The sequence below is a fragment of the Notolabrus celidotus genome, chromosome 22 (assembly GCF_009762535.1).
Source record: "Notolabrus celidotus isolate fNotCel1 chromosome 22, fNotCel1.pri, whole genome shotgun sequence".
NCBI classification, from domain to species: Eukaryota; Metazoa; Chordata; class Actinopteri; order Labriformes; family Labridae; genus Notolabrus; species Notolabrus celidotus.
Window position 1 is genome coordinate 7,340,294 of NC_048293.1, and position 24,896 is coordinate 7,365,189.

General features: G+C 41.4%; 1 protein-coding gene across 1 annotated transcript; it reads left to right on the plus strand.

The window, feature by feature from the left end:
* Positions 1-24,153, plus strand: ddhd1a (DDHD domain containing 1a). The gene is made up of 13 exons (XM_034675175.1): positions 1-1,283; positions 2,756-2,932; positions 11,854-11,982; positions 14,094-14,241; positions 17,324-17,433; positions 18,248-18,354; positions 18,442-18,704; positions 19,056-19,131; positions 19,242-19,391; positions 19,673-19,737; positions 19,817-19,989; positions 20,400-20,597; positions 20,686-24,153. Exons 1-13 carry the CDS (start codon positions 488-490, stop codon positions 20,871-20,873), a joined length of 2,580 nt encoding a protein of 859 aa, XP_034531066.1. The 5' UTR covers positions 1-487; the 3' UTR covers positions 20,874-24,153.
* The last annotated feature ends 743 nt before the right edge of the window (positions 24,154-24,896 follow it).

Below are 24,896 nucleotides of genomic sequence, written 5' to 3' on the forward strand. Positions count from 1 at the left end.
CTATGCGTCAGCTGTCAAGCCAAACACGCACGCGACGATGCTGTCTCTATGCAAGATTTGTTTGGACAACGATTCGGAAATTCCACAGAGACCCGGAACACTGAAAGTATGGTGACTACAATACTACTGCTATTAAGCTTGACTAAAGCGACTCAGTACCAATACATTGGTTTGAAATAGGTTCCTGTTAGGGAAAGGAGAGGGGAAGAGGGAGAACCTTAACAGGTTCCTCAGTTGCAACGTTGCAGTGTTGCTAATAAGCTAGCGTCGGAGTTCAACCGGCTTCATTAGCTCAGCTAGCTAGCGAGCTACATAGCTGCGGTTCAGTCAAGGAAATGCGGTGGGAGCTTTTCAGGAGGTCTCTAATATTGTTACATTTTCATTCTGTCTCTGACTTTTATAACATCTTTTGAAATCTGCTGGGACAGAGTTTGTGGAGGGGGGACAGCAGACGGAGAGGCAGTGAGATTGGGTGGCTCTTCTAGTTATGAGCAGTTTCAGCATTACAGCTAAAACCTCAGAATTTAGCCCTTCTGCGGGCACTGAAAGTAAAGGTCCACCGATCAGCGTCGACGCCATCAACAATAACAAGGAGTGGGATTCTGGTCGCGATGTGTTTTCGTGCTGTTATGAGATGAGTCCGATGAGCGACACAATGCAGGCAGGGATGTCCTCGGTGCAGTCTGGTCTGGACGGACACCTGCCCCTTCTGCACCCCGGACACCACAGCACCCAGGATGGGCTGCTGTTGGACCTGAGCTCCCCGGCAGGCTACCTCGACAGCGGCTCACTGGAGTACAGCGACAGCGACGGGAACAACGCGGGTCCGTTGTTCGAAAGGAGGAAGAGGTCGAGATCCAACAGCTCCAGACACCGCTTCAACGAGGTGGTCACGGAGCTCGGGCCGGAGGAGGTTCGGTGGTTTTACAAGGAGGACAAGAAAACGTGGAAAGCTTTTGTTGGGCATGATTCGCTCAAAATTGAACTCGCGTTTCGGAAATACTGTGAGATGAACCCTGGAGCAGCAGGCTCCCAGGTCATCGTTGGTGAGGAAGAGTGTGGGAATAACGGAGTGGAGAGCAGGGCGCTGAACGGTGCAGTGCCTGTGGAGACCAGGACCAGCAGTGTGCACGGAGGCCGGGGGTCCATGGACACATCCACAGTGTCCTCGGAGGAGAGAGACCCTGATAGCATTGAAATCAACGTGGAACCTGTTTGTGTCCGGGGAGGGCTGTATGAGGTGGACGTTAAGGACAGAGAATGCAATCCTGTTTACTGGAAGCGTGAGTATTGCAAACATCATATGATCAAAGTGTCTGAAGGCCACCACATCAGTCTCACATATTGCTCCTTATGGCACAGAGTGCACTGTTGATATTTAAAAAAAAAAACACAATAAGAACTTCTTTTTATCATACTAAACACTTACAATATCAAACATACACTCACTACTCTGTGTGTGCAGTCTGTTATATATGTAACTACAGAAATCTTGCCATGCTAAGTTTCCATTTTAAAGTTGATTCAGTGTTTCTGAGAATAAAAACTGTCAGTTACTCAAGTGCATTCATACTTCAGCAGCATAATGGCTGACAGCACACAACATTATTGACCTACAGCCACTTACAAGTCAGTTCAAGCATCCATTGCTTCTCCTGTATACATTTTGCAAACCCTCCAGGGTCCTGCATCATTTTGCTCTTGCAGTTATCTTTTGAATAAGTAATCACTTCTCCCAGTCTTCCCAGAACATCTCAACAACTCAAGAAGTCAGTCAATTGGATGCAGCTTATCTGTGCTAACTAATTCATGGATATTTCCGGGAAAAGCCAGAGAGCAAATGCAGGCAGCTACTGTATGAGCTTCGCTAAACCTGACCATGATGAAAGGGCTCATGGCTAGCTGACTCTTTGAGCGTTAACACAGAGTGACATTTAGAGGAGTAGTTATTATCCTGAATGTTTGTGCTATAGGGATGTAAGCCGCTCAGACACTCACAGTGTCAGTATTGAGTGTAAAACATCTCCAACACAGTGTCAAGTTAATATTGTAGACCCTGATGTGTAACATTTGATACGGAAATGACAAGACACTATTTTATTAAAAGTGCACATTCACTGGGCAGTCATAGAGAGTATTCTGTCAATAATCTGTGCTCACTTTGTGTTGTAACATTTCAAAAAAACAAGAAAGGTGACTTTTAATGTTGCAATAACTGGAAACATCATGTTATTTGAAGCAAACAGACTTATCTTCTCTAACCAGACATGAACCCCCTTAACAAACAAGCAAAAGTCTCCACTTGGCGCCTCTATCAGTGTGTAACTCATGTGTGTCTATCATTATATTTAGCTTTGTGGTGGGTCTTGTGTGTCTTATATATTTGTGGAGATGTGCAGTCCCTATTTGAACATGCAGAACTACCTGTACACTCTTCGTTATTCACAACCAGAGCCTCTGTTCTAGACTGTAATCAAAACTGGCCTCACTCCATAAGCCACTGAGACTTGGCCCTCCTGGATTTCCCAGACTTCTTGAGTTGAATAGAAATTAGGTAACGTCTCAGGAAAAGTACCCAGTTTCTCCACAGATAGTGTAGTAGCACAGTTAGAGAGGCAGATTTTTCTTAGGAGTGGCTTTTGAAATGTAACAACAATGTATTTATAACCCTGCAAGGGATTTTCTATGTCTCCAAAATGTCCATCCATACAATTAAGCCTTTATTTTGTATCTAAACCCTTCTTATTTTTTACAGAACAAGACCACATTCCAGTCATGAGAGGCCAGTGGTTCATTGACGGCACCTGGCTCCCGTTAGAGGAGGAGGAAAGTGACCTCATCGAGCAGGAGCATCTTAATCATTTTCGTGGACAACAAATGCAGGACACCTTCGAGACGGATTTGGTGGTCAAGACCGTCGATAGCAAAGATGGTGAGAGAATGGAAAGGGAAGGGAAGGGGAGGAGTAGTAGCTCACGGAAAAGATGGTGTTTATATAGGAATTCACCTTATTCACATGACAGCATTTAAACCCTAGTGTCATGGTCCAGCTGTGAGAACAACATGTTGTACTGCGGTACCGACAGCATCTGAGTTTTCCACCTTGAGCGTGACATCAGAGGGAAATCTGTCATGTAAATATGGTGCATATGTGGCAAGCTGTGTCTGATGTTTTAGAAACAAAAACAAGATACTGAATTCTGCTAAATAATGACTGAGTGAATTAATGTGTTGTCATGGAATCAGAGTGTAGTTAGGGGTCAAAACAAAAGGCCATGTCACAAAATTGCATACTTCCATACTTCTGCTTTCACTCACCATGCAGTGTTATTCTTACAGTCAGGCAGTGCCTTATAAAAAGCACCCATGTGAGTCTGTGTTAGAACAATGAGGTAACGAATACTCCTTTGTAAGAAATACCTTTACAATGAAAAAGTGAGTTCATAACACAGCCTGAAGACAGGCGATGTGAGTCATAAACGGAGAAAGATTTGACAGCCTTGCCTGCTCCAGTATTGATCCACAGCCGAGAGAAATGAATGGAGCAGGTGTCTCCATTCATGTGTGCGTCGATTTTGTCACGTCATGCTCCCAATGTAAAGCAGGTGCAGCTCGTACATTCTGGCACAAACCCTCTCCGGCAGAGCTGGCTCAGGCAAAATGTAGCAGGCTTTAAGCTGTGACAAGCAATAAGAAAGAGGTCCTTTGATTCAGCAGTCTCCTTAAGGCAGTCAGATCTACGGGACCTTCACTGCTGATGAATGTGTGTGGGTGTGTGAAAGTGGCGGATAAATAGAGAGAAAAGAAGAGAGGGAGAGATGCAGCAACTGCTGAAGAGAGTGTGAAATGTTTTCGTTTGCATTATAAAAACAGAGAAATATGCATGACAGACTGGAACATGCTTTAAAACACCACCAGGGTAATCTGGAACATTTATGCAAGGAATACAATTTTCAGCCTAAATCAATGAGTAGCAGTTAACCATCAAATCAGTCACATTTGAATAATAATAACACATTTTTTATTGCACATATTTTTTATTATCCATTTTGCACTGAAGTACAATTGCATTTAATTTCGTTGTACCTATGACTATGACAATTAAGGATGCACCGAAAATTTTCAGGCCAAAATACTTTTATCACCAAAACAACACGGTCAAAACAGAACGTTGTGATGACGCAAGCAAAAAACGTGGCCAGTACACACTTGTCTGGATAAGGGCCAACGTGTCTGCATCCGTTCCTCCTTTAATTGCAGCACTAAAGCGTCTTCTAAGCAAAGAGATTGAGATGGACCACGGAGTGAAAACAATGAAAAGTACACTTTTAGAGTCTGTCAGCACATGTTTCACTGAGATCTATTCGGATCCTCTGCACTTCATCACGACTGTACTTAATCCACGTTATAAAGGTCATTACTTGGATGTGGGAATAAAGCAGTGTGAGAGATGATCTAGGCCACGATGGATGTGGAGAACCCGCTTGGAGACGGAGAAGTGCAGGAAGGAGAACAGAGCGCAGAAAAAAGGACTTGTCTCTGAACCAGATGAGGGGCATGCACTCTCGTTGTCTGATATGTTCAATGAGATCCTTGATTTTAGTGAGGTTAGTACAGTCATAGCCATAAATGCAATGGTAGGGGAGACCGGGGACAGTTGTAACATTTTTGACATTTCTGTCTATAACTGAGCTCTTTTAACCCAGTGTGTTCAAACTGCTATACAAACTAGCTTTAAGTGTCTGCTAGTAAGTGGCCTAGAAAATGCCTGTGCAACACAAACAGAAAATACATGGCCTACTCCCTACTGATAATTGGCATAATAATTTAGTTTGGTGTTTCAGTTTTCGGCCTTGGTTTCCTCATTTTCAGCTTTCGGTTTCGGCCAAGAATTTTCATTTCGGTGCATCCCTAATGACAATAAATATATTCTATTCTATTCTATTCTAACTGCATAATGACTAAATAATCACTATTAAATAGTCCTTAATCAGACAGAGCCTGAGTCCTGCCGTGTGTCTGCTTTGTCCCACTGCTCTGCCGCTGACATGTCCAGACATGTAACCCCCTTCAGCATAAATTAAGGCCTATAAATTAAGACATGACCAGAGCAGAGGAAAAGTGAGCACAGTAGATTCGTCTCTGTGTGATGTACTCATAACCACCGGCACTCCCCTAAACTGAATCAGAGAACTTTTTTAGGACGAAAAGGGAAGGTCACTGCTGCTCTGTAAGCATTAGTTTAGACGTAAACATAGTCGTTGAAAAATCTGTGGATGGAAACAGGCGCATAAACATTCACAGAGGACAATAGATCATTGACAAGATTAAGTGAAAGCCATATATGTGAAATACAGCACAAGCCAAGGGCACACAAATGGGTTGTGTGACACTTAGAGCCCCCTCCCCTCTCACCACATAGTACACAGATCAGATGACCTTAGCTTGTCCAGTCAATGAGCTGTATTGCTGCAAGGCTGAACAGTGCAGCATATTCACAGTTCCCTCTGCACAGTATATGTGGCCTGCTGCATTTTTACATGTTTTAATCATCTCCTCTAATACATGGAAGGTGAAACACTGAGCATCTGTTGTGAACCCTCCTGCTGCCTTTTGTTGGCAGATTGTTTCCCATGTCTATATTTAGCAGAGTGTTAAAGCAAAGCGAATGATAGATCCTGTTAATGAGCATCACGTTGTTTGTGTTTTTGCATCTCAGTTCCAGGGAGCCTTTACAGCAGAGTATCCTATCTAATAACTAATAATCTGGAGACACAGGAGCCATAAGACGGCTGCCGTGAACTGCATTGCTTTTGATAAATGGACCATAGAGCCGGAGAGCCGTGCTTTGATATAACTGCAGTACATACACTTCTCCTGCTATCTCTTCCCCTGTCCTATCGCAACTCTCTTCTCCTTGTGTCTAAGACTAAAGGTTAGCGAAGCACAAGTCATAAGGTAGGCATACCAACATGCTATGCAGGCATAACATTATCATCATGTGGGAAGGACTGCTTCTGGGTACATTAGGTCCATGGATGTTCTGTTCTCTTGTGATGCACATGTACTTTTCTGCTGACTCTTGATTGAAGGGAGGTAAACAGTGAAATGCCTTATAGGGTATTAACAGGTTTAAGTGCTGAAGTAAACAAACAGTCGTTGTTTTCATGGTAGGTTTTTCACAACATTAGAATAAAGGAGGAAGGATTAATATGCAGGCTTCAAAAAGCACTAGAATGATTGATTTATAGAATTGAATTTAATCAATGTAAACGTTTTTTTTTTAAATTACTCATTAATTTTACCGTGTTTGTTTTTATGTAAAAAGAAAGAGTGCTACTGCAGTTTGATCAGCAAACTTATTCTGGAGCTATATTATCAACCAAATCAGGAAAATCTGAAAAGTGAAAGAAATTCATTGGAATACGACCCATTCACTTTAGGCTTCTCTGGTGTGTGTGTGTGTGTGTGTGTGTGTGTGTGTGTGTGTGTGTGTGTGTGTGTGTGTGTGTGTGTGTGTGTGTGTGTGTGTGTGTGTGTGTGTGGGCGTGGGCGTAGTGCAGTGAGTATGGTTAAAACTTCAGGGTGTGTCCCAGTCTGTCTGGCCTCTCAGACGTCAGGGAAATATATATCCAGCTGGCTGGGCACAGTCATCTGTCAGCATAACACTTTTGTTATTTTTAAGGTAGGCAAGGTCCACTTGTTTGTTTTGTGTACGCTACATATTCAGCTGCATATTTATTTAACCGGCAGATGAGGCTGGCAACACACTGTATGACTAATGACTGCTTTAAAAGAGTGGAAATAACTAATCCAATGACTGTCTTTTATATTTCTTTTTAAATTCATGCCAGAAGCCCAAACATGATCCTTCATTACAAACTTCCACACTGACTCAAAGTATATCCGCATGAGGATTTTATGCATAGTAGATATTCCAGTCATTAGGGAACACCTATTTATGTACGGCTCCATCAGGGCTGTAATGCCCAAATGGACTGTGCTAATGGCTTTTACAGCAAAGAAACTTCCTGTGTACTCAGCAGGTCTCCTCTGTGTCGTCCTCCTCTGCAGCCTTTCACCTCTGCTGAAGGACACACTGCTGACATTTGCAAGTCTGATGTCTCTGTTTTTACTGAATGAATGATTCAGTCAGATGGGAGTCTTGTGCACTTTGTTGATTTGAATAGCAAATGGGGGAGGGGCTTTTTAAATGTCTGATCACGACATCAACTTTCAACGTAGTCAGGGATTACACCACTATAAGATAGTTGTTTTCACTGCCTCTTGTCAGTATAGGAGTTGAATCACTGAAAGAAAGCATTCTCACTGAATGAATAGTAATTTGGTTACTAAACAATCAGAAGTCATTCAGATTTGTGAACAACTTCTTAAACCAGTTCTCCTGTCAGAGGAACATTAAAGCACAGGGGTTTATCAGACAGACGTCAACCTTTCAGTATTATTCAGGATAAACTTTTGGGTTAACCAACGGGAGGGTCTAAGCAAGGTAACTTCTTTTCCTCCCAAACTGCTGCAATCTGTTTATTGTTTTCTTTACAGAAAGATTGTACTGGACTCCACATTCATTTCACTTCACATGTCCAGTTCAAAGGAAGATTTATATCATACTTTAAAAGCTCTATTTAGAGGTTTGCAGTTGGTTTGTTGGGTCCCTTTAGACATTTCTGTATTGGTAAATACAGCTATGTATTCACCCAAACATTAAAAAAGGACTGCTTGATGCTTTTATTTTAAAGGGTTTGAAATCATTGCTAGCTTGTGGTCTTTGTTCCACTTTACAGTGGTCATTTATACACTATACATAACTGAAAACAATGAAAAACCTTCCACCTTTGTCTTTTTGAGTAACAATGATTACACTCACAGCTGAAAGTTTCAAGGTTTTAAAGGAAAAGGTGTACACTTTGTAAAACACATCCTACCTCAGTCATCTAAGGCAAATGTTGAGCAGCGCTGCATCATGAGCTGAAGGCTTTTGCATACCCCATCCTACTACCAGGACAGTGTTTAAGTTTATTTTCATAATATCTACCTGCAGCCAGCTGGCTCTGTCATAAATCAGTTTGAGCTCTGTACACAGAGCCTTGAACCTGATAGCAGCGCTACTTGATATATTGCCCTGCTCAGAAATGATGACGGCGGTAGCCTGTGATTGACACAAGGGTAATGGCAATTACTCACTCTCTCTGGTTGTTAGTTCTCTCCCGCCTGCCCCCTTTCTACCTCCCTTTTCTGTTCAAATGGAGCGGATATCAGACGAGTGCTAAAACTACATGTCACAAGCGCAAACGCTGCCAAGGTACTGTGAAATACCAAGTTTTTATCTCTCTTTTTTTTCTCTGCTGTACTAGATCTGCTAGCCTGTACCCTCTCTCCTCGTAGATCCTAGGTCCTTATGGGACTAGATCATCCTCCTTGTTGTGGTGCAGACCTGTTCAATCTGCTATTTAGAGCTAGACCTAGGCTCAGTTAGAAATGGTTGTGTTAAAATGGATTTCGGCTGCTCTCCCAGTTCTCCATTGCAGCCTTAACTGGGCCTAGTTTCTAGAACTTTCCCTTTTGTGCTGTGACCCAGAGTTTGGTAGTGCTGTTGCTGCTTTTTGAGGAAACATTTGTATCTATCTCTTATCTTCTTGCTGAGATAGTGAGCCAACAACATGGTTGACTAAACTTCTAGGGAAAGACCCCTTAAACTGGAGGATAACTAAGCTGGTCCTCAAAAAGCCTCTCTTCCTTTTACCTTTTTTTTTTTTCATCTCTCCAGCCATGTCTCCCACTTTCTCTCTTACTGCTCTCTCTCATCCCTCCTGGCAGTATGACCATCATTAATAAACTACCAACTCCAGCTCTGGCTCTGAGGGCAATGAACAAAGCTCTCTGTTGAGAGCCAGGCACAAGTGATGAGCTGAACAGAGCAGCCTTTGTGGCTCTTTACTATAGCCCCCTAACATGTTGTTAAGCGGTCTATCACTGTCCTAGTTCTGAGTGTATTGACCCTTGATGATAAGTGCACAACAAAGAGGTCTTAGCCGCTGTTGCCCCCTTTCTTAGTAAGCCCAAGCTGATGTTGATCTGTCAGAAGATGACCTCCGAAGAGACTTAAGATTTTCCTACCTAACAAACGGTATAAATATACGGCTGTATTACAAGTCCATGATTCAAATCACAAATCAAGGGGAACCAGAATCAAGCTACATTTTTGTTTTTGTTGTTGAAAATCTGTGCTTTAATTTCCCTGTATTGTTTTACAAAGAGCAATGGAGGAGCAACAGCATGGCAGGCATCAGAGAGTTTCAAATGAACCCTCATCACTCATAAGTTTTTTACAGCTGAGCTCTCCTTCGACACTGGTGATTAAAACTGTTAAAAAGTCATGGGTTAGAAAGATAACACCTTTTAAATTGGTGACGCTCCCATGCTCTTCTGTGGGGCCTCATTAGCAGAGCTACAGCTGACTGTAGCGTGAAATATCTGAATCCTTGGCTGACAGTTAGAGCCTATAGAAAACAGTAACAATGCTTCGGCCCGTTCTGAATGAAGCACGGCCCTGATTAACTTTAACATTGCACATTACACTTGAGCCTCTACAAGACATGCCATTCCAAAGCCGAGACAAGGCTTTAGCTACAAACGTTTACGTTAACAGTTCCAGTCCGGCATCTTGCATATACCCCAAACTCTCCAGCACACAACTTCCTTGTTTCCCTTGTACCTCAAAAAACCTAGTTCCTTACCACCTCAGTCTTTCACGTTATTTGTCCTCAATCCCTTATGTTCCTGATGTCGGACCCTATCCCCCCCTGTGCCCCACAGTGATTCACTTAAGTTGTGTTCGTGAAGCCCCTCAGTAAACTCTTTAATATTCTTGGTTGACAGCCAACTCCTCAGTCCACTTTGATACCCATTCTCTCCCTCTTCTTTCACAATGCATTGCCTTACATTGTAAAACAGGAAGTGTCCTTAAAGCATCACTTCATTATACGTGCTATATCTCCTCTGAGAGATCCAATTTCACTCAAATTTGTTCTATGATGAGTGATGAGTTCAGCCAAGTCTCAAATCTAGCTGGACACACACCTCCTGTTTTACAGTACTCTTTGCTACAGTTGATGCTCAACAGTCTGAAGTGGCTTCACCCACCTCCCTGTGATTACAGTATGGAGGTCATGTGACACCTACTACTGTCTTTTTCTCCTTTGTCCTCACCTGTAAGTTCATGAGGTAAAGGAGGAAATGAGGCCGCTTTAAACTGTTTGAGTTGCAGCCAATACAGATGGTGTCCTTCAGACAGTTGGTTGTTTCCCTTTACTGCTGCTGCTGTCTAAGAGGGGTTTATTAGCGCTCTGTGTGGTGATTTAGGGAAGCATATGATTGCGTTTGCTGTGGAGTGGATTAATTTAAAGATCTGCAGAGTCAAGTGGAAATGTGTGACAAAAGTAAGTGTTTGCAACTGAATTTCCACATCGCATCCCACAGGACGTTAGCTTTATTGTGTTATGTGGCCAAACAAATAAAAACCCCACAATGTCCTTCTCTCTGTGATTCTAAATTTAGCCAATGCCCTTAACAAATGAGAGGCAGCCATCTCTTTTCACACTGGTTGACCTTCAGAGTGAACAGGTCTTAGAGACGAGGCAGTCACTGCTTGGCCTCACATCACCCACTGTTAATGCTGGTCCGATGAAGAAATTAGCCTGCCAGGCAATAGAGGGCCAGCTTAAGTCCACCATGTGACACTCACAAGACCTGGTGCCTATACATTTTGTTGAAATGATTTAGAAGTTAAAAGAAATACAGCAGCCTTTGTCTGTCTTGACAAATGTCTTATTCCTCTCTATAGAGCTCTACTAATGAATGCCTATTATAGAATTCTGTCTGAAAAATAAGACAGGAAGTCAAGTTTGAACAAAAGTGATCCCCTGACAGTTTCTCCTCCCTCCTTTATTGAGTTACATAAAATTTGTACTAAACACTTAAAGTAAGTTTCAGGTTCTGAGCTACAAAGTAATTCAACAATAACACTTCTCATAGTATAGTGTTTTGCACTGTTGCATGACTTTATTGCTACAGATCCTAAGATTGCAAAAAGGTCATTTTGAACATTTCATTCTCCCAAGTTCTTTACGTTCTTCAGGCTTAATCCCCAGATTGATTCAGACCAACACAAGGAGCCATGACTGTGCACTGGACCTGCTCCAAAGTCTTCCGCCTATTTCATCAACATGAACTTGACTGCACAGGACGTTTTTAAGGACATGCTGCAGAGACATAAATAATTTCCTCAAGCCAATCCCTTTCATTTATCGCTCCTAGCTTCTGTAGCAAATGGCGGCTCCTCTCAAACCATACCTCTGCTCTTGCTTGCTCCAGTCACTGCATTTCACTTTGAACTGAATCTATTTATCAGCCTATAAAACTTCTTCAGACTGATAAAACACAAGCAGGACGGTCAAGCAAGAGCTGAAATATGCCATCATGTTGTGATAGATTGATGTTTTTCTTTCCAACTGCAGATCAATGCTCCAAAGTGAGTTTGATTGAGCTGTGTGAATAGATTGCTGATAGCTTTAGTGTTTTTTGTGCTGCCTAGATGATCACAACTGTGTGTAACTATTATGGTGTTTTCAATCTCTGTCCCCATGTCCATCCTCTGAAATCTGTAATCACAACCCTTTGAATCCGTGAACCTTTTCCTTCACCTTTTTCCCCTGGATCCCCCTTCCCCCCTTTTTTTTTGCTCTATTTCCCACACCATCTGCCAATGCTTCCTCTCGTTCCTCTGTCCATTCATTCATTCACTCACTTCTCTCTCACTGCCCTCCCCTACAGCCATTCACAGTCTGAAGCTGAGTCGGACCCATGTGGACTGGCACAGCGTGGATGAGGTGTACCTCTACAGTGACGCCACCACATCCAAAATTGCACGCACAGTCACGCAGAAACTGGGCTTCTCCAAAGGTCTGTTATGTACACACTGTGATTGTCCTTCCATTAAACAAGGGTTATGCTTTACATATGTGTTTGAATGTATGAGTGTTGTATCAATTTAAAATACACAATTAGAATATTTAATAGTTCAAATAATTTGCAGAAAGTGTTTTACTCTAACTGCTAGCAACTCAATGACTAGCTTTTCTTTAACTACAGATCTATGGATTAAGAAACTGGTATCAGTGCACCTGTAACAAGTTGATCATTAAGTAAAGAAAATACATATTTTTCAAGGTTTGACTTTCTTACTTTGAAACAATTTGTTGTGCTTTTTACACAGTTTCTCTGACACTTGACCTTATGTAAAACATGATTAAGATACTACATCCACACTAGAGTATACGCTTAGTTTATAAGAGTAATGATCAGGTTTTATGTTAACCTCATCATGCTATCATGTACACAATGACATGTAGCTGTTTAGAAGATAAAAATTACTATTTTCAAAATTGTAGTTGCTAACAGTTCAAAATTAGCAGTACAGTTAAGTCTAATGAGAGGGTCTTTAGTTTTGAAGACATTATGCCTTATATGCAAATATAAGACAAAGTGATAGTATAAGATAGACACATCAATAGTTGTACAAGTCATCATTAAGTCATTTAAAAGTAATACAAATAATATAATTTTTTCACATCTTTTAAACCTCGTATTTAACTAAAAGTTGCGTAAAGATAACATCTCAAATGTGGCAACTGAAAATGTTATTGTTTTATCAAAAGTATATGCTCATTTTCAATTTGATGACAGCAACATGTTTCAAAAAACTTGGGACAGGAGCATGATTGCCATTGTGTTGGACCCGCTCTTCTTTTACCAACACTCTGGGAATCAAGGAGACAAGTTTATAAATATGTAAGGTCTTCCCTGAAAAAGGCATTGTCTGGATGGCTTTGTATGTTGCTCCAAACCCCTTAAATATGGTTCAGCTTTAATAGTGCCATCCCAGTGTGTAAGAACCAATGCCATGGGTACTTATTAAACATCCCAATACCGTCATGGAGGCTGGCTTTGCCCCTCTTCTCTTTACACGGAACGCACCATCCATGGTTTCCAAAAAGAATGTCAAATTTTGACTGCTTAAACCTCAGGGCTGTTTTCCACTTCGCCTCAGTCCACCATAAAAGGTCTCAGGCTCAGGGAAGTTGCTGGCATTTCTGGCTTGTCCATTGTGCACAAAGATTTCTCCAAATTCTCCAAATCTTTAATGTTATTATGTTCTTATGTTATTATGTGCTGCAGATGATGAAATCTCCAAATTCTTAGCAGTTTAACGCTGAGGAACATTATTCTGAGATTTTTGAACTATTAAGTCAGGCAGTCTCTTAGAAACCAAACCAACTTTACTTCTGACAAACTCAGCCTCTCTGGAACGCCCTTTCTGTACCCAATCATGCTACTAACTTGTAACCTGTCTTCGTCCCAACTTTTTTAAAAGTGTGACATCAAACCTGAAATGAGCAAATACTTTTCATAAAACAATAATATTTTTGTTGCCTTTCACTGTTTTCAATTAATCTGGATCAGCATGGAAAATCAAAAAATATACGTGCTGCGTTCAGGAACATAGCGTGATAAAACTGCTGATTATCTGCAGTTAGATTTTGATCGGTCTAAATGTCCATTGAGGATGGCCAGAAGGAGTTGGCATTGGTTATCTCAGTTTTCCTCGACAAACAAACAACACTCTCCACTAGAGTAAATCTACTTAGTGCTATCTACACTGCAATGCCATTGGCTCCTATCTACTGGCTGCACTGCACATGACTGTGTGTCCCGACATAGAATCTATAGTCTGGTGAACTTAACCCTTCAGGCACTATGCGTGTGCTGCCAGTGAGTGAGTCAGTGAGACTTGTGAGTCAGTGAGACTTGTGTCTCACCTGTTGGCCTCTTTGGCCTCAGATCAGTGCGTACTTACTGTAAATACCATCATTTAGATATTTTTAGCTCTGATGAACTCACTGGCCTTGTGTGTAATTGGCATTGTCATATAGAAAATACTGTGAAACCTCCTCACATATGTCCTCTTACCAGCTAGCCACTGAAGCTCAACCCTGTACTCTTTCCTGTTACAGCCTCCAGCAGTGGAACACGGCTCCATAGGGGTTACGTTGAGGAGGCCTCTCCTGAGGACAGGCCGCCTCAGACTACGCACATTGTCTTTGTGGTTCATGGGATTGGACAGAAGATGGACCAGGGTCGCATTATCAAAAACACTGGGATGTGAGTCATTTGCTTGTATATATTTTGTATTATTACACAGACCACCAGAGTGCCCTTTTCCTAATCTCCGGGGACTTCAACCATTTATTTTCGACATAGCTTATTCTGTCTTCTGTACTTTTGTTATAATTATTTTCATTGTATTTGTATTTATAGCTTATTAATTACTTATTCTATTAATATTATTTGATATTCTTGTGTATAGGAGCAACTTTAATGACTGAATTTCCCCCCGGGATAAATAAAGTATTTCTGATCGGATCTGATCGGATCTGACCAGTAATGCTGGGTTCAGACTGCATGATATTTTTCGTCTGCAAGGATGATCACTGTGTCAGATTAGACTATTATAAAGTCGGAAATTCTTCCCATAACTCTGCAAAGACACATGACAGACTGCTTGGCAGAATGTGTCAGAGCAGGCTAGAGAAGGCCAACGTTTCTGATGGCCGTTTGTTTCCCAGTTTAAAATTAATTATGAAGAATTGTCCTGCGCATAATAAACCCCCTACATCTCTCTAACCAAATCAAGTCCCATGGATGATGTCCATGGAGTGCATGCATGAGGTTTGTCAGTTGTCCGTTGCTTGTCTCTTCTTTCCGAACACAATCTGTCTTTCACAGCTTTCAGCTTGTCCTCAAATCTGTTTATGTCATATCTCTGTCATGACACAGGCACGAAGAAGTAATTATGCCTTGTTCCTCTTACTTTGTATGAATCGTGGTATTGTATTTTCTTCTTCTTCCTGTTCTTCTGACTAAGTTGAACTTGCATGTTGGGTTTTCTTTGGGGCTATTGAGAGATTTCTGATATAAACCTGTCCAGCAGGTCCTCTTGATTCCTCGTAGCTTTTTTTGTCGTTGTTCAGGATGAATTCAGAGTTTATTTTTTTGTACTATGCGTAACTACAGTCCTACAGCAAGGGTTCCCAAACTTTTCAGCCGGTGACACCAAAATATTGGTGCCAAAGACTCACAACCCCCAATGTCCCTCAAAGTGATTTAATGTAGCTTCATTTAGCTGGTCTGCAGAAAATGAGCCTACCTATATGAGCATGTGGCTGTGTTTCTTATGCCATTATGAATAACCTACTGCTACTGATGCTATTGATAATTAACTGTTCACTAACCCTAAACTTAGGAGTCATCTGGCAAAACAAAAAGGCAGAAAACTCATTACAGTTTCTATTTTCAAGGTTATTTCAAGTTTAGCTACTATTTTTGTTGATATTTTTTTAATATAATGTGTAAAATGTACTATTTTTAGATAATTTAAAAAATAAAATCATTCTGGAAGACATCTCACGACCCCCAGGGGGTCCTGACCCACACTTTAGGAACCCCTGTCCTACAGAACAATATTGAAAACAAGTTGCAGATCTCTTAAACTATATCAGGAATCACTGTTTTCAAAGCTCTTTTATGTGTTTCTCATTATGACACTGCATTTGCTCCTCTCCCTTCCAATCTACATATTCCTCACTCTTTGCCTTTTCCTGCTGTTCTTTTACTTCATACTTAGCGTTATTAAATTGCCTGCAGTTCAGTGGCCAAGAAAGCAGAATGCACCGAAACCTGAGAAAACACAAGGGAGCCTTTAGTGAGGCTCTGATGCACAAGCAACCACAGAAACAGTGCATTGAGAGTGTAACCCAGCATTTCATGCCTGTACTTCTATATGTGCCAAATCTAAGTCAGAGAAGTTCTAAGCAAGCCTAATAAAATGTAATGTCCTCTCATTTTAAAACGGTGCTGCTGGCACAACAGTATAGCACACAGCCTTTTTGCATAGTATCAAAGTGAATCAGCTTACTGTACAATAAACCCACTACCTTTTCTCTTTGTCTGCAGAAAGCTAAGAGGAACTTGTAAGCAGATATTTGTGGGAAAGTTAGAACAATATCTTCTTCCTTATGACACATGATAACGCAAATTATCACAGCGTTCAATGAAGTGAATCATCACCAGGTTTAGTTATCACTGTGGCTAAACTCAGCTCTTTCCGTTTCTGTGTTCGTGTGCCGGACCGTGTAAAGTCATTATCCGATCCTAAATGACACCGCTCCACTGGCCCTGGACTATGAATATTACTGGCAGTAGTGGACCTGAGCCATGTGTGTCTCTGTGTCACAAAGTTGGTGTCTGGCCACTGCCAGGAGCTTAGCACAACTAAGCAGGTAAAGTAGACCACGACAAGCTGCTGAGCACCTTTAAGCTTCACTCCTAGTGGATTACAACACACTGTATATGCTTTTCTTAGCCAGGAGGAAAAGATAAAGCTCACAAGTCTAGCCAGGTCTTTGTTTTTTGATTTTATTAGAACATGAGGTAATTTTAGCTCTATGCCTTTTAAAAATGTCATCAGAAGGTGTGAAAGACAGAAATGAATGAGGTTAGGGCGTTATGCAGCTCTTGGATTTGGGTCTTAACTACTATGTCAAACCTCTGCCGTTTCATGCCAGCAAAAAGCTTGCTGATCCATCTAGATGCAGCCTAGAAAGCTCTTAAATACTCTGCACCACCCTCTGGGCGTTCAAGTTCTCCTGCAGACGCACTCACCTGCAGATATTCGTGTCAAAACCTGCATTAGTTTCTTCATCCAATGTTAGACCAGCCACCTAAAAGCCTCTCCCAGCCATCCATTAACCCATACCAACACCCGACCTCACCCTCTCTCTCTTTGTGTATTTAGTGCATCCGGGGAGCTAATGCTGCCCCATATAGGAGCAGTACCTTTGCAACCATTGCGTGTGTGTGAGTGCTGCATTAGTGAGGCTGCTGCATCAGTGAGCAGCAAAGTAGATGTCATTCTTTTCTTCCAGAGAGTCTGAAAAGTCAAAGAGAAAACAAGTGCCAACCTAGACTATCAAAAGAGAGTCTTCATTTGGGTACACAGAGGATGTTCAAAACCCTTTAGTCTGACAAGATGTGATGAAGACTCAGCATTTTTACCGACTATAGCAGCTGCAAGTTTTGGCAGATCAGCCACCGTGCATCCAAATATCCTCCTGAGTAAAAAAGGAAAGCATGCAACGTTGTCCTCACATGCTGTATTGTCCTTTTCCTTGATGTGTCATTGCAGGCTGAGGGAGGGTGTGAGGAAGATGGAGGAGAAGCACTTTTCAGAGCACAACGACGAGCATGTGGAGTTCCTGCCCGTCGAGTGGCGCTCCAAACTTTCACTGGATGGAGGTCAGTGTGTGTTTTTTGAGTATGTTTTCATGGCTTTGCTGTTAACTCATTACAGAGTGGATGTCTTTAACTATTTCTTATGTGGCGACCTTAATAAACCAGGAGTCCTGTAAAACAGAACTTCATATTCATGTGGACAGAAGCTTAAAGTAACCTTATGTCATGCCAGAACTTATTCAGATGTAACTTAAGATGCAGAATTACATATAAAAGATGGAAGGATGAGATGAGACTACATGAGGTTTCAGACTTGTATGTAAACACTAAATGTTTGATAAGATGTTTTGTTAGTTCAGTACTGCTGCTACAAATAATGATGTTCTTTGTCTATTTAACTGTGCTTTAATCTCTTTAGTAAATGATTTGTTTTGGGTTGATATCTTGGTTTTTTCTAGAACCCAAAAATATGAATTTTACTGTCACAAGCAAGCAAAGATGTCAATTTTTTAGAGTCTTGAAACAGGCTGTTTTTGCTTTTGTATTTTCCTCACAATAGATGCAATTGAATGGAACAGATAACAACAAATATGTTTATTGTAGTGCGCTGCAATAGACTGATTAGGCCTGTGTGTGTGGCTGAAACTTCTTGTGCGATTGTGTCTGTTCTATTATGAACTAGAGTTACATTCAAGTTTTTTTTAACTGTATTGAAGAGTGCCTTGGGGTCATTTTTGTTTGTCTGTGTCCAAGAAATTGTAGTGGTAAGGAACATATTTTATAGGAGCTAAAGTGGGAGCCGAGTGTGTAAATAAAGGCATATTCATGGAGCATACAAACTCTTTCATGATGTTAATATCTCTTCTTTGTTTTGAAGATACGGTGGACTCAATAACACCAGACAAAGTAAGAGGACTGAGAGATCTACTTAACAGCAGTGCCATGGACATCATGTACTATAACAGCCCCCTTTACCGGGACGAGGTCAGAGTCACAATATTTTATAAAACCAGAAAATGAACTTCTTTGCAACACATTTTAACTTCCCTCCTCCTTTCCTTCTTTTCCCAGATTACTAAAGGCCTAACACTAGAGCTAAACAGACTCTACTCACTTTTCTGCTCCCGAAACCCTGAGTTTGAGGAGCGAGGAGGCAAAGTGTCCATCGTGTCCCATTCCCTGGGCTGCGTCATAACATATGACATCATGACAGGGTGGGATCCTGTGCGCTTCTGTCTGCAGGAGCATCACGCTGTAGAGGAGCAACTGGACCTGCGCTGGATGTCTTATGAGGAGAGGCACCTTTTAGAGCAGCTGAGGCACACGAGAAACAGGTAGTGTGGAATTTTAGTCCCTCCTGGCTTGTCCTGGTGTACGTCTGCAAGACTCAAGAGTTCAGTCACTGATCATTGATTTGGAATCACTTATGATTAGTTCGCAAGTTGTATTTCCCGTTTGGGCAAACAAATGGAGGGGAAGAGGCTCTTAATATTTCTGATGTGCCCCACCCATCATATCTCAGTTCTCAGTATCTTCTAGTGTGCACTCCATTATCTTTGCAAAACAAGAAGCAGGAGGAAGAAGTGTTGTTACAATATCAAAAGGAGTGTACTTGATCTGATTTTCAAGCCACGGTTTTAAAGAATTGAAATACTTTGTCTGCTTTATTTCCTTTCCTCTAACAGGTTAAGAGAGCTGGAAAATCAGCTCCAAACACTCGAGGCCTCTAAACCCTCCGCACCACCAGCCCTCAGATTTAAGGTATGATCCTCCTTCATGTGAACATACTGCCTGTGTACCGCTACTTTTCTTTGATCACCTGCTATGTCCAAACCAAATACTCTATCATCTTCTCACTTTGTGTCTCTCAGGTGGAAAACTTCTTCTGCATGGGTTCTCCTCTGGCCGTGTTCTTGGCCCTGAGAGGAATCCGCCCTGGTACCAGCTGCCGCCAGGACCACATCCTGCCCACTGCCATCTGCAACAGGCTCTTCAACGTCTTTCATCCCACGGACCCTGTGGTCAGTCTACCTTGTTTGCCCTGGTCCATACAGATGCCCTCCCTCTGTCTTACACATGGGGATATGGCAAAAGAGACTTCTTGTATTGTTTTCTTGACTCTGTTTGAAGAAGCCCACGCACATGAAGGGTGTGATATTAGAGAAAAACTGGACTTGCCTTTTTCCACTGCACTCTGCTAAAAGAAACTAGATCTTTGTTGCACTCAGATGTTTCAGTTATAAATGTGTGCTTGAAGCTTCTCTGTACTGTAAGCTAACTTAAGTTGCATTGCTCTCTTTAGGCATACAGACTCGAGCCCCTCATCCTTAAACATTACAGCAATGTTGCACCTATTCAGATACACTGGTAAGAGCATCATCATAACAACATTTGATGTTATCCTTTGTTGGCACACAATATTTACATGGTTTATGTTCTCCATTAGGTGTAGTGCCACTAACCCCACGTCCTATGATGAGATCAGACCGACCTTCCTGAACCCTATCAAAGACCCCACATCTGACACTGAGAGCATCCCCAGCCCAAGCACATCTCCCGTCCTTGCACGCAGACACTATGGAGAGTCCATCACCAATCTGGGCAAGGCCAGCATACTGGGTGAGTCACTTTCTTTTTTTTTTTAAGCTTGCACTTTTCGACATTATTTTTTCAAGCTTACACAGGGAATTAAACTGAGTACAGACAGCGAAGAGAAGCTTAGGGAAAGAGCTGAGCTCATTAAAATCCACTCTTGAGATATCTCATGGTGCAGAGGTAAAATCACTTCACTCCCATGAGGTTCAATATTTGAAATAACAGATGCTCTCTTTGACTGTATAGCCAAATCAACAGTGCCATCATGTGGCGATATGGAGAATTGACTCATCCACTTGGCTTCCTGTCTCCTGAAATCAGTTGAATCAGAGAAAAGTTAACAGAAAGATAGCATTACAATTGTTTGTTTTGTTTTTTTTTTCCTCAACTAACACATCTCCTTTCTTTCTCTTCTCCCTCCACACTCATCACAGGAGCGGCGAGCATAGGGAAGGGCATCGGAGGCATCCTCTTCTCCCGTTTCTCCCGCTCCAACAGCCAGCCCTCTGTGTCTTTAGGCCTTGAAGGAAGTGCTAACCCTGAGGAAGAGGAGCAAAAGCGGACAGAAAGCCAGTCGGCATATGGCCTCTCTACTCTGATTCGGCCCACCTCACCCACAGCTGACACATCACGTGAGTTCTCTTTCCCTGACACTGTTAAACACAGAGGTGAAAATAATTGTTGTGAAAATGTTAAAATGCGTCTTCATATGTCTTACAGTGGAACTGGAGCGGCGCGTCGACTTTGAGCTCAGAGAAGGTCTGGTGGAGAGTCGCTATTGGTCGGCAGTGACGTCACACACAGGCTACTGGTGCTCACATGACATTGCACTCTTCCTGTTGACCTTCATTTACAAGCCGAAGACGACGCTGTCGGAAGCAGCAGAGGACGCTCTGGATCCAGACTGAGGCAGCACATTTGTCACAACACAAACACACTTGAAAGGTGTCTTACGACCTCTAAACGGGGAGGTCACCTTCTTGGCGAGACACGAAAATAAACCTCTTTCATTTTTATTTGCACACAAACTGCTCAAGTAACTAGGCATCTCTATTTTTCCTATATCTCTCTGTGATTCAGCTCCTTTATCAGTTGGGAATCATTACTAACACTTCATTCCATGACGAGTATTTTTCTCTTGTGTGTGAGCGTGCTTGTGTAGGTGTGAGTGTGCGTGTGTGCGCGTGTGTGTGCGCGTGTGCGCGCGTGTGTGTGTGTGTGTGTGTGTGTGTGTGTGTGTGTGTGTGTGTGTGTGTGTGTGTGTGTGTGTGTGTGTGTGTGTGTGTGTGTGTGTGTGTGTGTGTGTGTAATTGTGTGCGTGTGCGTGTGCGTGTGTGTGTGTGTGTCGTCAGGACACAATTGTGAACTCTAAGGGTGATAGTGTTGAACCAGGAACCCCTAAGGAGGTGCACTCTTTGCCAGTATGACCCATTTGGACCTGGAAGATGAAATGAATGAGTCTGATGCGCTGAGAGAAAGAGAGATCATCCCTAAGTTGATCAAGTGTCCACACACTTCCTGTTATTCATTGTTAATCAAGCCTCCTGTCTGGCTCAGTCTGGAACCTGGTGACACACTGGCCTGATCCTCAGTCACTGTCGGTCACTGTTCTATCTGTGCTTTCATTTTTTATTTTTGTCTACACAAGGGAGAGAGAATTACAGTTGTCCAAAATAGTTTTATCTTTACATCATTCATTTAATGACTATGTACATGTCAAACTTGCTGACAAGCAACTGCATTGCCTTTCAGAAACAGCCAAACTCACACATAATCTTTGTTTAGTTGTTTTTTTTTTTAAATTAGGGCATTATCCCTTTAAGAAATATTTTTGAAGAATGAAGAATGAAACATTCTCTATTTTTTTTAAATCTTATTTTTATGTTGAACTCTTTTAGCATTGTTTAACTCTTGAGATAGATATGTACCAAATAAGCTCCACTTTGTTATCCTACATAGAAACCCAAAAATACATTTGTGCATCTTAATTGATTGCACAGTTTTTGTTGAAGCACCAGAACACATTGTCTACAACAACAGTTAAGCTGAATCTAAAGGACCATTAGCGTGGAATTTGCATACATCAATTTACGACCACGGAGAAGCTGGACATGTCATGTATATTTAGTTTTCTTAACGTCCATTTACGTTTTAAAAATCTCTTGATGATGTCATTTATGAGGCGAGAAGTCTCACCTTAATTCATTCAAACTGATTGCCATGCTTCTTAGTTAAGGATGAGTTACAGAGAGACTTTATTTCTGTGCTAAATCTTTATTTTCATATCCAGAAGAAATTAGTCAAAAAGATGTATTTTGTCTTAAAAAAAATCATAAAAAATAAATATTTTTCCTAGGGAAAGCTTTCAGGCTCTTGTGAATAGAAACCCGGATCTCATATTAGGGAGTAGGGGAATCAAACTTGCGGCCAAATTACATTTTGGTAAGTTTAAGTCTTGTGCTTGTTAGCTGCTTGACCTTAGCACTGCTAATGTTAACTCAGACTGAAATAACTGGATACAAGTAGCTTGTTTTATTTGGAGGTTTTTATGATACATTGCACACGGAAACGAACTTTATCTTGTTTGCCTTTTTTGTAACAAATTAATATTTTCCCTGATGGAGAAAAGGATACGTCGGCATGTCTTTTTCTTTTACTTTTTAACTTCATTAGTCTTAAAAAAGTGAACTTTCCATGGTCTCTAAACATGGTCTGTTACCTAACTTGCAAATGAACTGGAAATATGAACAAGTGGAGACAGCAAATCATGATTTTTGTTTTCTATAACTGACTTTTGCTGCTCATCATGACTGTTGCCTTCGGTTTGTCACAGCAGCTAAGAAAAGAAAACTACTTCGGTAATGATGAATCATATGCCTGTCAGATGTGGTTCTTTTAAAGGCACACCCAGTAACAAGTATGCAGATGATACAAAACTTACTCCTGTTGCATGGCGTCGTTTTAAATAGCAAATGGAACAAGAGAACTATTTGAAGACTTATGTAATGATGGAGTCATGGAGTAACCCTCAGCTTAATGTTTAAGGGGTTATTTACATGTGGCAGACTCGATTCCAATCAGAGTCAATCAGTCTTTGCGTTCTGCTTGTAATAATGTTATCAAAGAGCTTATTTGTATTGCTATGGTGCAAGCAGCTGCATTACTGTGTCACACAGTCAAGGGCTGTTGCTTAAAGAAACCATTATTGGTATTTACTGTACGTGTGAAATATGCAATGACTTACTGACTGAAACCTGGCTGCCTCTCAGGTGACCATCTGGGTGATCTTGAGGTTCAAATGGAAGCAGGGACAAATAAGGAAGAGGAATGTGAAATATTTTATCAGCTTTGAATTGCACAGAAATGATGAAGAAAAAGCCCATTCTTATTTTATTTCTTCGCTGTTGCTGACTGAGCATGTTACATTTTTTAACTTTGGCAGAAAGCATGCAATTTGCCTTGGAGACCTAAGACATGTAATGCAAATCACAAAGTTCAACTGTTGCCTCTGCATTTTAGAGTCACACAGTGCAGGTTCTGACACAGCAAATACCGACTGAAATACTATGGATGGACCCCTTTGCCAGTGTTTGTGATCTTGCACTGTGTTTCCAAAATGTATACAAAATTTGTACATTTTCCATTCAAGCTACTCTGATTCAAGCACAGATTTTCGACTGAATCCACCCCACCTGCTATTAAAAAATAAGAACAAGCTACTGAACAGGACTTTTAAGACTCATTGTAGTCTATGAGCATTTAATGCACAGCATTTTTGAATGATGACAGTATATTTTTCTTGACAAAGGCACCACAAGCATCAGGGAAACGTCTACTGTTACATGTTTTGTAGATTCAACTCTGTTGTTGACACTAGTTTGAAGCCATTGTTGAGTAAAGAAATTAAGACTTTAAAATGTTCTTTGGTTAATAAGAACAATCCTGCAGCCACGTTATCAGCCACTGGGTGAGAAAGAGAACAAAATGACATTAATTTGGGATGTGTTGAATGAAATTTGTAACATTTGTGTTAGAAACCACCGTTACTCTAACTTTGAATGGACGTCTGGAGAAGTGTGTTTGTCTGTCCTTAGAGCTGTGCAATAACCCATGCCTGTAATGGATTCTAACTGCCATCCAAAGCACTGTATTTATTTCCTTTTATTAAAGCATTTTCTTTTTTTTGGACACAGTGAGTGCTTCTTTTTCATCAGTCGTATCCCACATATAATAGAAGGGGAACAAATATTGAACTTGGATTCTGTTTGTGCTACTGCGTAGGAGAAGGAGGAGGTTGATATTTCCAGAAGACAATCTCATTGCTCATTCCCCGACTGATTTTGTTGGACAATGGAGCTGTTTGTTCATCTGAAACTGGGAGATTCTTTCCATGGCAGCAGCCCCCCTGATGTGAATAACAAAGCTGACTTATAGATCTTGAATAGGCTGCATTGTTATCCACAAGCAGGCATGGCTTCCACATGAGTTATGAGCTTTAATGCAGTTAAGCAACATCTGCAAAGGCAGAGGCCCACAGATGGGAGTGCTTATAACAGAGGTAACTCATAAATAATGCATTTGGGCCTGCTGTTCTGTGTTTGACCAGAAGAGGTCAGTCATCTATAGGTAATGCTGGAACAAAGACCCCCATTCACCATCTGTTGTCTGTACCCTTTCTCCTTTCCTGCTTCTATGTATTGCCCTGAACTAATTGAGCTATTGTGACATGTGTTAAGGCTTTTTTATTTCTAATTGCATGACCCTCAGTTTTGTTTTCAGGTTTTTTGATGCTGCAAGTTATCTCAACATATATTAAAACACCTTGCTGCAGATATCACAAGGCACACAATTCAAATACCGAAATGTTCTCCCCAAACATGGCTTCTCCAGACAATGTTAACCCTTGACACCCTCCCTTACAAGTGTATCCA